Genomic DNA, 18,514 nt, shown 5'->3' with positions numbered 1-18,514 from the left:
TTACCTCATGCTAGGGTCTGTTTCCACTCCTAACTGATTCATGGTAGATTTCTCAGAAAACAGCCGGGGAGATCTGAGATTTGTATGCAGAGGTTTATTGAGCAAAAACAAAAGCAGCAAGAGTAGGCTGAGGGGGAAATTACAGTGCTGGTAAAAGGAGTGTGGGTGGAGCTGGCCAGCGTGAGCTAGTTATAGACATGTGAGGGAAGGGGGCTGTGGTGTTCTGTTATGCAGCGGTGAGACGCTGGGCTCTGACAATACATGCATGGTCCAAGAAAGAGAGAATACACCATTGCAACTGTTTTCACCACAAACAACTTGTAAAAGCTTAAGGAAATAGATATGATTATTTGACATAAAGCCACATTGAACTACATCACATGGTGCTATAATCGATAGCTACCATTTGATATGTCCTTTTAAAAACATAAGTGAAAATAACTAAAAACTAATGGCCAGAAAAGTACAAACCATTCCAATGCTCATCAAATGATAAAACTGATAAAGGAGACACGGTGTCTTGGAATAATGACAAACAAATCCTGCCATGAAGTTCGGCATTCACAACGATACTTCAGTCAGTCATGGACCATGTGTGGAATGAGGGTCCCAGAAATGTAAGTGTGGTCTCACGTGATCCCATAGGAAGTTCTAAAGCTGAAAACATCAATCAAGGCATTGGGGTTAGAGCCACACACGCCCTGCATAGGGCTACGCAGGAGAGCAAGCGTAAACAAGTGCTCCACTCAGTCAGAAGAAATTACTAAGACTTCTCTGATCCTAATTATCACAGGGTGTTAAGAAATGAATATCTCAGTGGTTGCTCAAAGGGAGTATCTTCAAGGAAGATTGAGTTCATAAAATGCAACATTAAAGCACGTGTGAAATCCCAGCCCTAGTCTTCCAAGCTGCAAATATCCACATTTCACTGTGTGTATCAGATTATTCATTACCCTCAACCACTCTAAATATAGATAATTCTAGCCTTTCCTTTTATATTTAAAAACCACTATGTCTGACCTATCTTGAGCTCTTCACTAATTCTTTCTCTGTGTGTAATCGATAGCCGTTTCATCTTGCAAACCGGGATTTATCTTCAGATCTCAGATTACAAATCACTTCCTTAAGAAACCTCCACAACTTTCTGGACTCAACAAAGTTATAAGTTCTTATTACATACTGAACCCATCTATAATTTGGTTAGTCACAATCATACTAAATTCCTCATAGAAGTTATATTTATCATCATAGGCTTCTGCTATTGCAGGAAATTGTGAAAATAAGTTATGTCGCCCTGATTCACCGCTGTGTCTACAGAGCTCATCACAATGCCTGATGGGTAACAGTTGCAAAAACAACAGTTGCTGAGTTGAAAAGATGGATGGATGAAAGAACGAATGAGGAAAAACTCTACTTTTTTGTTTTTGCTGAAAATTACCCGGGCTCACAAACAGCTGTTTGCAAGGAAGCTTGAACTGGTTCGTGAACTTGCCCCATTTAAAGAAAGAGCAGCAGCATTCAGGAGCCACTCAGTGAGGAAATGGTAAGGTTACCGTAATCCCGGAGTCTTGATCCTGGAGCTGGAAAAGACTAGAAAGCAAAATGAGCACTTCAATGGGGTGTAAAAGGTTTAAATGGGGGTAGAGAGGTCCTTCTGTACTAATGAGGGGTGTGGAGAGTAACGTATTAACCCTGAATACACTCTTCTATCTTATCTACATGTTACACATGGTGGCACCCAGTACTCAGAGCAGTGCTATTTGAGCCACTGGGACACCGGCTTCTAAGTATCCCTATCTATTTTGAGAAGACCAGAATTCGAGAAATGGACCTTCTTGTGAAGTTTCTGGTGGAATAGCACCAGAAGAATGAAGGATCGGTTGTACTCTCTCTACTAACTTGGCTGAGATTTCTCTGAGCATTCACTTTTTACACAGATAGATTTGTAAAAGAATAACATTTGTTTCTTGTGTCCGTGTACAGATATTTGATTTATTTAGTGTGATTCCTTTTGATTCCTTGTTATAAATATTCTGCTTTGACATCAGATTGCTTGACTTTTGTCATTATACCTTATCTTCTGGTCGAGGTCTGACTTACGAACTATGGAGTCACTGACAACTAGCTGATACGCCTCAGTGTGCCCGTCTTTAAACAGAGCATAACAGAAGGAACACCTCAGAGCCGCTGTAAAGGAGAGAGCAAGAAATCCATATGCTATATGGTAAATTATTGCCTCCGTGATTGGCTGTGAGAGTAATAGATAGGCCATGATAAGAAACAACTTTATTAGGATTTATTAATGTGACTGTAGACTTCTCGTTATCAATATTTTATTTGAGACAGGTAAAAAAAAAAGTCATTATAATCTGAACTCTTACCATAGGAAATAAATGAGCTTTGGAAGTAAGTGCCTGGTGTTAGCATTTACTTCGCGGCTGCCTTCTGGCTGTTTGATGTTCTTGGAGGTCAGGCCTGAAATTTGGAAGGGTTTGCAGCTGTTATAAAGCCAGATTGTTATCACTTGTGACATACAATGGCTCCTTTCTACCCCATGCATCGAGAGCCGGGGAGACAGCAGGCTAACTTTCCCAGGTCTGACTACATAATTAGACTACTGGGATTCAGGAAATCACACCCCAAAGTAGAGGTTAAGAGCAGTCAGTCTAAGAAGTTTCTCTCTGACCTTCTGCCTTGTATTACATACTCCTCGTTCCTCCCTGCAGCAAACCACAGGAAGTCACGTTCTCTGAAGCAGGTGGTATTATCCAGAACCCCTTCCCCCGAAGATGAGCCATAAAGCACTACCTTAGCTCTGTAGGTTTTCTCTGGAAGGGTAAGCCATGAAGAAATTAGTGCCTACATTCCAGAAAGGTCTCACCCTGTTGGCTTAAGAAAGAAATACAAAAACTGAAGCTCCAAGAAATGTCTAAGTCTTCACGCCATCCTGGGTTATTCCCACGCAGTCTGTACCATGAGATCATAGATCTGTTGTCTTCTCGAATCCTCCACAGATCTCCATGCTTGGCCGAGCCCAAACATAACATTCCAGTGCTCATCCTGGTCCTCAGACCTTCATTACAAAGCTTGTCAGGCTGTGTAAGGTGATCAGCTAATAGACATGAAACGTGTTTCCTTGTTAGTCGATCTCTGGCTCTAAGAGCATCAGCCCATACACTTTTTGATTGGCTAAAGGGTACCAAAGATCAACCCCTTCCATCCCCTATAATACCTGCTTTTGTTTCATTTTGTGGCTGTTGATGTTTTGTGTTGTTTGTTTGTCTGCTTAAAATATTTGACTCGTCTATGGGGCAACTCTTTAAGTTTAGTAGTACATTTACCTTACTGCCACAAAATTTGCCACTGTGGGTTTGTCCCGTTCTTCTAACCTCACAACCAAAGTTACCAAAGTTCTCTTCCAAGTCCGGCTGCCTCAAGGACACTGTAAGACTGAGATCCCACTTAGCAATCTGTGAGTCATTCTCATACTTAGCAAAATTAAGAATTATGATTAACACCCACTGAGGGACTGTGTAGATCAACGTATCTTGCATAAAGGGCTTGTGAGCTGTTCAGCCGATGAAGGGACATAGGGACCCCAGGGTAAATCCTTGTGCCTGAGTGCTAGAGAGGTGAAGACAGAAGAGAGTGCTTGCTGGTTAGCCTGTGTCACCAAATCAGTGAGCTTGAGATCAGTGAGAGTCCCTATCATAAAGAGGAAGAAGGAAAGTGATTATAGGAGATAGCCATTGCCAGCCCTAACCCCCACATACACACACACACACATACACACACAAACACACACACACAAACACATACACACACTCACACAAACACATACACACACTCACACAAACACATACACACACTCACACCACACACTCACACACACATGCAAACACGTACATGCACAAACACACACACATTCACACACTCACACACACACTCACACACACATGCAAACACTCACACACACATGCAAACACGCACATGCACAAACACACACACATACACAAACTCACACACACATGCAAACACGCACACACACAAACACAGACACACAGATACACACACAAACACACAAACACATAAACACACATACACACACATATATACACAAACACACACACAAATACATACACACACACTCACACACACACATGCAAACAGGCATGCACACAAACACACACACACTCACACCACACACTCACACACACATGCAAAGACACAAACGCACAAACACACACACTCACACACACACTCACACACATGCAAACACTCACACACACATGCAAAGACGCAAACGCACAAACACACACACACATACACACACATGCAAACACGCACACACAAACACAGACACACAGATACACACACACAAACACACAGACACATACACACACACATACACACACATATATACACAAACACACACACAAATACATACACACACTCACACACACACATGCAAACAGGCACGCACACAAACACAGACACACACACGCATACACACACACTCACACAAACACATACACACAGTCACACCACACACTCACACATACACAGGCAAACACGCACATGCACAAACACACACACAAACACACACATGCAAACACTCACACACACATGCAAACACGCACATGCACAAACACACACACATACACACACTCACACACACATGCAAACATGCACACACAAACACAGACACACAGATACACACAAACACACACACAAATACATACACACACACTCACACAAACACATACACACACTCACACCACACAAACACACACACACACACAAACACAGACACACACACACTCACACAAACACATACACACACTCTCACCACACACTCACACACACATGCAAAGACGCAAACGCACAAACACACACACATACACACACTCACACACACATGCAAACACGCACGCACACAAACACAGACACACACACGCATACACACACTCACACAAACACATACACACACTCACACCACACACTCACACACACATGCAAACACGTACACGCACAAACACACACACACTCACACACACACTCACTCACATGCAAACACTCACACACACATGCAAACACGTACACGCACAAACACACACACACTCACACACACACTCACTCACATGCAAACACTCACACACACATGCAAACACGTACACGCACAAACACACACACACTCACACACACACTCACACACATGCAAACACTCACACACACATGCAAAGACGCAAACGCACAAACACACAGACACACATACACACACACACATGCAAACACGCACACACAAACACAGACACACAGATACACACACACAAACACACAGACACATACACACACACATACACACACATATATACACAAACACACACACAAATACATACACACACTCACACACACACATGCAAACAGGCACGCACACAAACACAGACACACACACACGCATACACACACACTCACACAAACACATACACACACTCACACCACACACTCACACATACACATGCAAACACGCACATGCACAAACACATACATGCAAACACTCACACACACATGCAAACACGCACAAACACACACACATACACACACTCACACACACATACACACACTCACACACACTCACACACACTCACACACACATGCAAACACGCACACACACAAACACAGACACACAGATACACACACACAAACACACAGACACATACACACACATATACACACAAACACACACACAAATACATACACACACACTCACACACACACAGACACACATATACAAACACACACACAGACACGCAAACACACACACACACTGCTGCAATTTCTGTCATCGCTTTGCTCTGGTATGAATTCAGAGTTGGAAAGCTGCTTTCTAGTACAGGGACTCTGTCATCTCTTTCATCCATTAACTGCTGATTGTTAACACTACTACTTAACAAAATAGGTACGCAGTGCAGATGCTTGGCTAGATATAAAAATGCTAATAGCCAAAGGCTGAAACAGGTCAAAGAAAGCTAAGTACAGGAGTGCACATTGGCAACCCCAGAATTCTGGAGGCAGAAGCAGAAGGATTGAGAGTTCAAGTCCAGCCTGAGCTGCAGAAGGAGACAGTGCCAGTTTCCTTCCTGCTTTCAAAAAAGGCTGAGAGACTTATTCTGAATGCCGAGTATTTATTTAGCTTTTAATGCCTCCTCCCACCCCAGGGAGGAACTTCATGAGGCTCCCCAACCTTCCTTGTGTGGCCATATAGGACGTCATCTCAGGATACACTAAACCTATGGTTTTTGTGTGACTTGAATTTGTGTGTTTGGAGCTTGGTACTCATGGTTATTTTATGGGACTAATTGTTCAGTAATGTTTAAAAGTTAGGGTAGGGTTAAGACAGCATTTTGAAGGGCTGGGCTCCAGTGAAATATGGTTAGACCAACAAAGGACTTAAGTAATTCTCTTGGAGTCCAGAGTTAATTCTCAAAAGAGTTTTCGTAATAGAGTAAGCTTGGCCTCTCCTCCCACTGTGGTTTTCTGTCTCACTATGGGAGCTGTCTGCATACAAGCTCCTGCCATGAGTCCACCGTGGTGAGATGCTGCCACAACTGCCTTCGTTGGCTGTGGGTGGCACTCGCTGTCTAGATTGCCCATCTCTAAACCTGAGCCCTAAATAAACCCTATGTTTATAAATTACTCTGCCTCTAGTATGATATCACAGTGACTAATAGAAAATGATCTAGTAAATGTGATAATGTATAGAAAAGCCAAGTTTCGAATGTAAGTCCAACCGATGATAAACATCCATCAACATAACAAGATTCCTCATAACCAGTGTATCGCACAGTCCTACAGTGGTGATGTTTCAGACCAATTGGCATTGGATAACACTGTTATTGAAGTTTGAGAGTGGATAATATTGTGACGTCTTGCAAAGGGAATGTTAACAAAGGCCAGAGCCTGGAGCTTGATGGCAGTGACGGCAATCTGGATCAGATGTAGGTGACACCGGGTGAACCGTCCTCAAAGCTATCGTGATAATGACATGCCACAGAGTCACGTGCTTGCTCCATTTCAGACATTGTATCAGATCGTGTTCATCTTCTCCAAATGCTCCTGGTTTTCCATTTAGCTCCAACTGAAATCTAGGCACCTTTTCCCGCGATTGCACTGGCTGCTCAGTAAGGAACCACTCTCTTCATATGACTCATTTCATTCCATCAAGACTGGTTCTTGTTATAAGTGTGAAACCCACCAGGGCTGCAGTTCAGAGCCTCCATATCGGCATCTGTGAGGCCTAGAATCTCTTTTCATAGGCAGTCCGATGGCTTGATCTATTAATTCTAGTTTGAATTCAAATATAATCTCAAAGCATTACATTTGTGGCCGAGCTATGTGAACCAGCAGCTTCCTTTCCTCCTATGCATTTACTGACTCTTCTTTTTTTCCATAGAGTTTGTGTCTACCTACCATCCAATTAGCTATCGAGGTCATCGTCAGCAAGGAACATGTAAGAGACAGTTAGTTACAGCTGAAACGCATCAAGGGACAAATGACAGGGAGATGCAATGTGCTGTCGTGGATAGAGTCCTTGAATGGGAAAGAAAAAGACACTGGAAAGAAGCAAGTTGATCTAAACAAACCAGCAAACCTTCTGTGTTAGTCAGTACCTCAATGTAAGACATTAACAATGGGGATAACAGGGTATAAGGGAATTTTTATGCACTAATTTTCGAATTTTTGTAAAGAAATAAAATAACATTGAAGTTTACTTCTAAAATACTCGTTTGCAAGGGAGCATCTTTATCCCTCCCTCCAAGGTTATTGAACAAGAGCGTGAGACCCAGAGAGTGGAAGGGAGTTCTGTGACCTGCTGTGTCCCAGACACGGCATGACCTTGCATTCATGATCTTTCTGTCCCTGTGGTTACCTGCACATCATCGGTCTGTCACCATTTTACTGTGCATGGGGAGGAGTCTAGGAGATCCCATCTCTGTATGAGCCTCTATTGACAATTAGTGGCCGCTGGGGAAGAGGGTGTCATTTCTCAAACATATGTTTGTGTGTCTACTCTTTCGTGTTCATCCATTTTTAAATTTCCTATGTCTATACGAAATCTGTCCCCCTAAGGTCTCGGGGATTGTCTCACTATCAATCTTCCCACACTTCCTGTTATGCCACAAACATTTTATTAAATACCTGACTGACTTGACGGTGTCATTCATATCTCCCAAGAACCTGATGACACTTCCAAGATGTCCAGTCAACTTGACCAGGTTCTAGAAAGAAAAGAAATGAGCTGTCTGTCGGAGGGAAAGTTCAGAACATTTGCCCTATGTGTATGAGTTCCCCAATGTAATCCACAGTATGAAAAGGAAGGAAGGAAGGAAGGAAGGAAGGAAGGAAGGAAGGAAGGAAGGAAGGAAGGACAGAAGGAACGAATGAACAAACAAACAAAACATGACCAGGCTCAGAAACATAATAGAAACTCAGTTCAGTCCAGAGCCTATGGGGGGCAGATCTTGGGTTGAAACCACCATGGTGGTATGACATTTAAATCACTAGAAGAATGCTCCTACTGGTAATAGGAGTGGAAAGTGGACATTCCCTCACCACCTTACATATCTTTACCTGGCCTTTGGTTGTCACAGTTAGAATGTCACATTTAAAAGTAAAAAAAAAAAAAAAAATCAAACTGTTGGTGCAATTAAATTTTTTTTGTGATGAATTGTTTATAAAATTTCTAACACACACACACACACACACACACACACACACACACACACACACACACACACACACACACACACCTAAAGCAAGAAAGAACAGAGGCTGGATAAATAGCTCGTACGACTCTTACAGAAGACTTGAGTTTGGTTCTCGATCACCTTGTGTGGCTGTCTGTAACTCTAGCTCAAGGGAATCCGGCGCCCTCTTCTGGAATCTTCAGGCACCTACACTCACATTCCAGTGGCTACACATGGCCACACATACGTACATAATTAAAACATAAAAGAAATCTTTACAAAAAGACAGAGAGCACTGTGGCAGCTTCGTTGATGCTTTCTCATCTGACAGAGCGTCGCTGGTAGTTTTCCTCTTTTCTGTGCCTCCTGTACAAAGCTTTGGTAATAATAAATAACCATAATCCCTCCTGAAAGTGCATTGAGGTCTCTGCCTTCCACATTAGTCTTAGGGTTATAACACGATAATTAGGACTATGACTTAATATCTATTGGTGACTAGCATGCATACATTCTAGAGAATAAACGGAAGGTGTTACCTTGGAGCAAAGTACATTTTTTATGATCAAGAGGTCATCATTAGCATAATGTTTATTTTATGCATCTGTAGGCTTTAAATCACCTGAATTGTGGTTTATAGATATTAACCTATTGATCTTTGCTGCTCTACCATCCGCTACAAGTTTCTGATGAGCATGACCACTTCCTTTTGTTGCAGGTGAAGGACACAGTAATAAAACAAGGCTCTGGCTCTCTGAAGTCTGGTCGTGTTTGTAGAACTCAGAATTCAAGGTTACCTGACCACGTAAACTGCTCCCGTCTTCCCTAGTAGTTTAGACTCCAGCTCAGACACAAATTCCAGGCTCATGATGCGCTCTCCTTTAAATCAAGCCATGGAGAAGTTACCTACCACCAGCCAGCATGCATAGTGTCACCCCTCACAATGACTCGTGACTTCTGTATCATTTACAAGCTGTCCAACAGCACGCTGGGCTTGAATTTGTTTGGCTTCTTGAGAACTTAGCACCATTTTTCGTCTCCTCTAGTTCCTCTTTCCACTTACCAGCGGCCATTGATTCAGCAAGTTTTTTCTGAATTTCTTCTTTTCATTCTTTGTGTGCCTCATTAGAGGAATTACCAATCCCGGCTCCTTTGTGCAGTGAGGATCAGTTCCTGCAAGACCAAAATAACATACTCAACAAAATCTGTAGAAGAATAGGCTTAGAAAAGTCTAAGAATTCTATTATTTTCCTTAAACTTATTTTTATTTAAAAAAAAAAAAAACCCTCGGCCTGTGTGGATTTTCTGATCGGAAGCTTTATTTGATCCATTATTCCTTTAATTTATTTTGCTAAAGTAAACCTGGCCCGATCCTGAAGCCCAAGACTGGCATTTGAGTTGTATTTAATGAAATTCTGAGACACAAAAGCACTTCAATTATTCATGTTTTCTGATATGTGCTGAAAAATGGGCGCACATGTGTGTGTTCCTTTGATTAGGGTTCAAATTAGCAGGGAGCTTTTAAAAACATGGCTCTTAATAGCTCCAGCAAATGTCCTTTTACCAGCTTATCTTGAGCAAAACAGACTTTTAAATCAAACTTCTATTTCATCTACTTCTTTCTTTATTGCCAAAATGAGCAAAGTCATTTTGTACGGAAACGTAAATCCTTATCAAAATCGGGAAGCAATGACTATGACAATAAAGCCATTTGTGAGAAGCCTTGTATGTTATTATATTGCACTGACATAACTGTGGAAGTGCATTTGCCAGGGGGCATCCCGCAGACTTCTTAAGCTGTGAGCCCAGACATAAGTCAATGTGCATGCAAACAAGGACCAGACAGGCTGTCCAATGGGACTCGTTGAAGTTTGCTATGCAAAGGTTCTTCAGAATTGGGCGCCAGCAGCCCTTCCTTTACCACAGCATCACAGAGGACACTCAGGGACAGGTCACACAGATCTATGTTCCCTTCTATGTGGTCATTTACCCTGCCCGTGCCTTTGAAAGTAAAACACTGCCAAGGCAGCATTTGAGGTTGGGTTGACAAATTACTTTTCTCAATGGAGTAAAAGACTGGCCATCTGCCATAAAATAGATGAACCACGGCTGGCTTCTATAGTAATCAATCCTGATTGCAGAATGGCTGGGGCACTTCTGGATTGATCGTGGGGCCCTGCTGTGACAAACAATACTGACCAATTCAGTCATGTTGACAACACACAATTCCTCATGTTGAGATACAGACTAGAGACTCCACGACTCTTGTCATCGCAGGGACCCATTTCAATGCGCCCAAGACCAAGTCAGTGGTTTTTAGAAAAGACGGGAGATCAAGTGAGTTTGTAAACCGGAAGCCGGAAATAGAGACCTGCTACCGGTATCCGTCCTGATCTCCGTCCACATTAGAGTCATAAAATGGTACCTGACCTTTACAGCACTACTGACGCTCACCCGGGCCTTCTGTACCTGTGCTTGTGCATCTAGTGGAAACTGGCCCTCCCTGCCCCTGCTGGGCGAGCTACAGAAGGACTCTCTGGTTTCTCTCTGCTTCCCAGAGACAACTGATTTAACTCAGTCTGGACACCCGATAGCGATACAGGGAGTCTACAGGCGCCGCAGTGCTTCAGTGTTACTGAGCTAAGTCAACGAATGCCTCTTTTAGAGTTAGGATTGGAAATCTAGGAAACTGAGTGAGTTAGCTCTGTAAATCTGAGGCTGAATATTCTATTTTCACGAGTAGTTTAATGACAGGGCCCTCAAAATGAGCATCAGAACACAAACAGCCGAAATGGCTAAGACATTGAGTACTCTTGGCTAGATTTTGCCCATTGTCATGTTTTTGAATGAACCCTTTCCACCAGCATGTGTGCTTGAATGCCTGGTCCCCAGGTGGTGGCACAAAATAGGAATCTTCTTGCTGTGGGGACCCACCTGGCACACACAGGGATGTTGGGGCAGGACTAGAGGGTTACAACCCTCCTCCATACTTGCGCGAACTCTTTGCTCCCTGATAAATATATTATAAGCAGGTACACCAAGCTCCCACTGGAAGATTCTCAAAAATGGAATCTCCAGACCCTGTTTCCCCACCACGAGGAAATGTGTCATCTCTCACTACTAACTCAAAGTTAATGCTTCTCAGTTAAGCTGCTTTTTGTCAAGTCCTTTATCACAGCAATGAGAAAAAATGACTAACGCATCTGCCCTTGTTATCTCACTACTGTTATACCTGTTTAACTGATAGAAGGTCTAAATTTGGTAACTCCAACATGTGGGTGTAAAAATAAAAAGAGCTAAAGCTTACTTCTACCCTACTCCTCTCATGAATAGAGCTAAGAAACTATAGCAGTAGGAGGAAAAGGGAGCAAGACAAGAGAAGGATGAGCCTGTCCTCAACAGTGAGAAACACTTCTCTCCTGACGTCCGAGCTCGGTTTCCTCAGGTCTCATGGATGACCAGGCACTGTCCCTGGACCACCGTCATTTCCCACCACAAGTCTCCAACTGAATAGATCGGACAGAATCTACCTATTAAAATGCTTAAAGCAAAAGGAACATCTGTCAACATTTCCTTCTATGTTGGATCATTGACACAGGAGATTTGACCTTACTCCATGATATGTTTTTCTGAATAGGAAACACATAAATAAGTACAGACTGTAAGCAAAATAAATAAATAAATAAATAAATTTGAGGTTTTTCATTAATGTCTTCCTTTTCAACTTATAACAAGGATGTAAGATTAAATCATGTATGACTTATTTATTAAAACAGATTGGGCTGTGGATATTGTTCTATCTGTAAATTGCTTACATCGCAAGCAGGAAGATATGACTTTCGGCCCTAGAATCCACACATAAAACACAAGCATGGACACCCAGAGCTGGTGATAGGTCCCAGTCCAACAAGAAACCCTATCTTAGAGAGGAAGGAGAGAAAGAAAGAAGAAGGAAGGAAAGAGGGAGGGAAGGAGGGATGGAGGGAGGGAGGGAGGGAGGGAAGGAGGAGGGAAAGGAAAGGAGAAATATGGACCACAGCTGAGGAATGACACATGATTTCTCTAGCCACTATATATACATAGACACAAACATGTGGTCTTATACATGCTGAAACACATACACACACATGCCTGTATACACACACACACACACACACACACACACATACACATACATACAAACACACATACACACATACACACACACAAACACACATACACACATACACACACACACACACACACACACACACACACACACAAGGAGCTAAAGAGAAAGAGAAAATGGCGACCATGAATTTTGCAAATAACTGTACCTATCTTTACATCTAGACTTACACTTGTGAGATTTTCAAGCCTCTTGAGACAATTTTGTCACTGATGCCTTTTTCCATTGCAATGTTTTAATGTATTTGACTTTCATTTGTGGAGAGGAGAGCTGCTTCACTACGGCAGCGAGTTAAGCTGTTATTCTAAGGGTGATACATAGGCAAGTCTACCCCTGACCTTCTCCTCATAGCCCTGAATAAACCAGAATGGATAAATAAGACACGGATTACTCAGCCTGATTTCTGAAGAAAAAAATTGTAGATGCTTTGTGTAGAACAAATATCCAAAGAGAAATTTTTTAAAATCTGTATTATTTTATCATTTTAGTGTTCTGTGGCCCTAGATTTTATCGTCTTAAGTTTTCGCTTAAAGGTTAGAGTTTTGCTACATTCAGGAATTCGAAGGTCAGCTCTTCAAAGCTCTAACCCTACAGATGCAGTTTGCACTGGAAACCGTTCCCATGTGGCGCAGATGCTCATCAACACGTGCTTGTTGCATAGTCCTCAAGTAAACAGCACAATTGTGGCTCTCTTCCAGAGAGCCGGCCACTGTTTTGTTCGGTGGCCGTTAACTATTTAAGCAGATCTAGGATCCTGGAGCAGCAATTTAGAAGGAAGCGCAGAAATAGTCCCTCTGTGTTTTCAACTATGTTCACAGTGCTCCATCTCCCTTCTCCTTAAAATTGTTTCTTTTTGTTTTTAAAGGGGGTAGGAAGAAAAGGCTATTTATTTCGAAAATATAAAGACTCTTTTATTCTCTTTGATACCTTTCCCAAGTTCTGTGTCATTGCAGACAAATTGTTGAAAAGAATTTCAGATAATCTTGTCTCGATTGCCTGAAACTCATGTGGCTGTATTATACTCTTAGAATAATGCCCTTACTCTAATGGAATTTCAAATATATTAACAGACATTGATCATTCTTCATGTTAAATAACCTGACTCTATATATTGAACTCTTTTAAATAAAATATATACATTTAAATACATATCCACCTATACATCACATGATTCTTTGTGTTTCTATAATACATTTTTTTAAAGGAGTAATGAAGCCATTTTGCATTGCTCTGAGTTACAGAGGTTTAGCCACAAATGAATTTTTTAAAGGCCACATTGTTAATATTATATAGCTATATAAATTATAGGTAGAATATATTTCTGATATCATGACAAGCATGACATTCTCCGTTTCTTAGAATTTTAATTCTTTTTGCTAAGGGGCTGAAAGATGCATGCAGGACATATTTAAATGATGTAAACCTGCTTAGTAATTGTAAGTCGAGAGATATCAAGAAACGAGGCTTTTCAGTGGTGGGCATAGATGAGGCCAAATGTAAGAACTCTCCAACACTTTAATAGGTCTGACATATTAGGTTTCCCATTGTTTGAGAGAAGGCTCCAGAAACCTAAAGAAAGGAGACTTTAGCAAGTAGAAATAGGGGTGGTCTCCTTGGAGAAGAATGGCAACTCTCATTGAAGGTGGTTGAGCAGGAAGACAGTGAAGGGTAAGAATTTAAGGGTGGTTCCTCTAAACTAACTTGTACCAAAGAAGGCAGCTAATCTTCACTCAATTTAAGAACGTTACAGAGGGAATTGTGGTGAGAAACTGGACTTGTACCACTCTGCAGAAGAGAGATTGTAAACTTGCATTCAGAGCTCATTAGTTCAGTAAGAATCTCCCAAATGGGAAATTTCTGAAGAATCCATAAAGTTTCTCCATGGTTAATATTGGAACATATTCAGTGAATATGTCCTTCAGTTTATAGTGGTCTTGGACAGACCTGGAGAATGCCAAGTCAGGAAGCCCAAAGAGGTAGGGAATGGCACAGTAGGGAAAGAGGGGACCATACACCACATCGTTTCCATATCACAGTTTACTCCCTTGAATCTGACCAAGACTGATGGCTTAGCAGGCAAACCAAGTTACACCCTTTCTGAAATGACATTATATTATTTGAAGAGGATAACCTTACATAGACACTTGAACAAACTGAGAGAGGACACATTCACTCTGAAGGAAGCTTATTCCAGGTAAAAGACCCAACAAGAGCCAAGGCCTAAGATCAAGATTGGCAGGTACTGAGGATTCACTCTGGCTGGAAGCAGGAGACGTGGATACAAGGCATAGTCAGGGACATCTCAGGTCAAGTAGAATCATACAACCAAGGGAACGCTTTATATTCCGTTCCGTGGAGGCCAGTCCTTGAATGTCTCTAAGCAGCAGAATAGCATGATCTGATGTACATTCCTGGAGGCTCACTTTCAGGGTTTGTTTACTAATTACTGAGCACGGTTTCAGGGCAGACAGGGCAGGCAGCACTGCCCAGTTGCCATGGCTGACTACACTGCACCATTGTCTAAAACAGGCCAGCTTCTCCCGTTTAACACTTTACCTTCGTGGCCCCTGACAGCACTTGAGTTTGCAACTCAAGCTTGTACAATTGCTGCTTTTCACCACACAATGGGACAGCACGTTGGAAGCATAAACCCAAGCTGCTCCATTCATTTTTTCCCCCTCTTGATGCACAGGGTCTCCCCAGACTTTGCCAGACTCACATATTCAGAATCATAAAGCCATTCTATGACTTCTGAGTCTTCTGGGACATTTTTTGTGCCATTCAAAATAGTTTACACCCCAGAAACAAGAAGCCTCAGAAATCTTGAGTTTGTTGCCAATTAGAAACCACATTGGTTCTAGAAATATTCATAATTTGTCTTGAAGAGGAGCCAGGCAGTATTGGAACAGGCTTCATGCTTAGACGAGGTCATTCCCCAGGGAGTGAGGAGCCCAGCCACATACATCATGAAATGGACTCCCTGACTCCAAAAGTTATTGTTACAGAAATAAAAATCCAATCCGTTGAAAATCCACTTCCAAGACAGCCTTGAAGAGGGAAAGCGATCTCCAAGGAGAAGCCTAAGTATGTTTAGAAGTGGAAAGAAAATAGTGCCCATTTGTTCTGATAATGGCATGTGTGAGGGCTAAATTAGGTAGGAGGAAAATGACCTTCCATTTCTTCTTACCGTATCTCTGGCTTTTCACTGCCTCCTTGAGTTCAACGTGGCAGAAGGGCTCAAAGTTATTACTGCCAAACACAGGATCTGCTAGACACCCGATTTAACACTTCGCAGAGGATCCAAGTCATATTGGAATGTTTAGTTTACTGTCTTGTAAAAACCCCAGTTCCTGTTCAGTAATACCCTAAAATTATTTCAAGTGATCTATAAAGTCCCCCATACACACAAACGTATCTCTTGCTCTCTCAGCCTACTCTGCGTGTGGGTTGTATTTATTAACTATGTATTATGTAGCAAGTACTGTAGGCTCTAGGGGGTTAGGCTCTGGGGTATCTGGAGACTGATAAATACTGTTCTGCTCTTGGTGGGTGCTAGTTCTGGTAAATGGAAGGAACCATAAAAGTTATGAGTCAATGTAGCCCATTCAGTTACTAATAATGCAAAAACTTGTTCCTGAAGGGAAGAAAGTGCACACAGAACCTAGCATCGCGGGTTTTCCTTGTGGGTTTATCTTTTATTCACATCAGAATCCTGGGGGAAAAAAATCACGTCACATGTCAATAAGTCCATACAGGAAAGGGAAGATTGCACAAGCCTTTCAGCGACATCTTGGAGACCTCAGACGTCAGTCTACTGCAATGGCAGTCCACGGAGCCCATTCTATAGAAACAGTGCTTATTAAATTGCTTACTTTATGCCCTGGTCTGAGTACTCCCTGTCTACGACTGTCAGCCTAAGATCCTAAGATCGCTGTGTGTCCATGTGAAAGTGTGCAGCTTCTGGTAAACCCACAGTGATTAAAAGATTACCTCTGCTTCCAGTTTGCAACGTCTCCATCTTTCATGTCTGGAGGAGATGTGGTCTACTGCTAATGCCTACAATTTAGAAGTCATTCTGCAGTCTTCCATTTCCCTTGCTTTCTCTTCACAGATCCTAGCTGTCTTCTACCTATGAGTTTAGGGCGTTTAGATTTGCCTTATTTGAAACAGGACATGGTATTTCCTGTACTGACCTTGAACTCTGTGTCTAAGGATGACCTAGAAATTCTGACCCTTGTACCTCTTCCTCTCAAGGTGATGGGGTTTATCCCAAAGCCATATGCAAACCCTTCTGAAGGTTCCATGTGATGCAGAAGCAAAGTGAGAATGCAAGCCTGTGCTCGGAGTCGCCTGGCTTTCTCACCTATCTGACATGCTTCTTACCGACCTCTTCCTCACACGCAGCCCCGTGATTCTTTTTGTCACATGTGATGCTTCCACTTCCAACTTTTTCTACGTCCCCTGTCTTCTGCTTAAATCTTGGACGTTACACAGCTGTGGAACTCTCGGGTCCTCTACCAATTTACAGCATAGAACCTGATTCTTGTCCTTCCCATTACAGATCACTACAAAATAGGGTCTTACAGGCGCATCGGTAAATAGTTATGACTTAAATTTCTTGCCTCTCTCATCAGACTCTTTCCTGCACACTGTGGGGTCTGTTTTGCCTATTGTAGGTCAGCAATCCAGGTGCTCTGTGGGTGTTTGTTGAAGAAATGAAATCTGATTTTCTAATCCTAAGTTATTTTACTCATTTATCTAAAATGTCTTTCCATTTATCATGTTCACTAGGTGTAAAAAAATGTAAGAGTCCATGCCTTACCCACCTTTGTACTGCAAACCCCTAAGAGAACTCAAACCAAGACACCGGCAAATGGTACCAATTTTGAAATTCCTGCTAACCACTAAATTTCTTCTCTTCTTAGTATTAGCAATTTCCAGGTTTACCACAGAACCCTTTAACTTATGTGCCCATTTATCACTGTTTCACTACTGAGGTTGATCATATATTTAATTCTGGCTCCTCATGGTCGTGTCTTAAAAATATAAATAAATAAGAGGTTCCCTCAGTTTCTTTCGGATACATTTCGGTGCATTTTCACTGCAGTGCAGTGCATAGAAACACTCCGCTTACCTCACCCAGCCTTTTAACCAAAGTGTTTCTTCAAAGGCTGTCCTTGCAATCTTTGCTGAATCTCAAGCTTTAGTCGTAGAAGAAAGTCCCAAGAATCTTTTCAGAAATCCTGTTTGGATGCTACTCCCCAGCCTAATTTTGTAGACCAAGACATTTGGGCAGTTCTGGTATCTGGGGATAAGCCTTTGAGGATTTCTATCTGAATCAAACCCAAACTCCAACCCCAATTAAAATACCTCGAGCTTTTTAACTCCTCGACTATGGTGGATATTGGTACAGTGGTGCTCAATCCCTATCTGGAAGCAGCCTCTCATCTGTGTTCCTGCTGTTTGCTTATGTTTCCCTTTCAGGTTTTCTCTGCTTTGCAAAGGATACATGTGTTGCTTTGCAGACATCTCTGGAATTGCATAAAGAAAGCAAAATCACGGCCGCCAAAGCACACAGATGTGGTGACGGAAGTTTCTGAGG

At 42.1% G+C, this 18,514-nt stretch overlaps 1 protein-coding gene across 1 annotated transcript in view; it reads right to left on the bottom strand.

Annotated features, from left to right (window-relative positions):
• Positions 1-18,514, bottom strand: part of LOC147996614 (uncharacterized) — a 40,640-nt gene that overhangs the window by 13,303 nt on the left and 8,823 nt on the right. The window contains exons 2-5 of the mRNA XM_087638204.1: positions 9,808-9,917; positions 8,200-8,279; positions 2,382-2,475; positions 1,439-1,590 (exon numbers count right to left, since the gene is read on the bottom strand). Of these exons, the coding sequence (XP_087494330.1) occupies positions 2,421-2,475; positions 8,200-8,279; positions 9,808-9,917 (245 nt within the window). The 3' untranslated portion in view covers positions 1,439-1,590; positions 2,382-2,420. The remainder of the gene's footprint in view (positions 1-1,438; positions 1,591-2,381; positions 2,476-8,199; positions 8,280-9,807; positions 9,918-18,514) is intronic.

Source organism: Rattus norvegicus, chromosome 2 (genome assembly GCF_021556685.1).
Source record: "Rattus norvegicus strain SHRSP/BbbUtx chromosome 2, alternate assembly SHRSP_T2T, whole genome shotgun sequence".
Taxonomy (NCBI): domain Eukaryota; kingdom Metazoa; phylum Chordata; class Mammalia; order Rodentia; family Muridae; genus Rattus; species Rattus norvegicus.
Note: the sequence above shows the minus strand (reverse complement) of the source record. Positions and strands in the feature narration are given on the sequence as shown.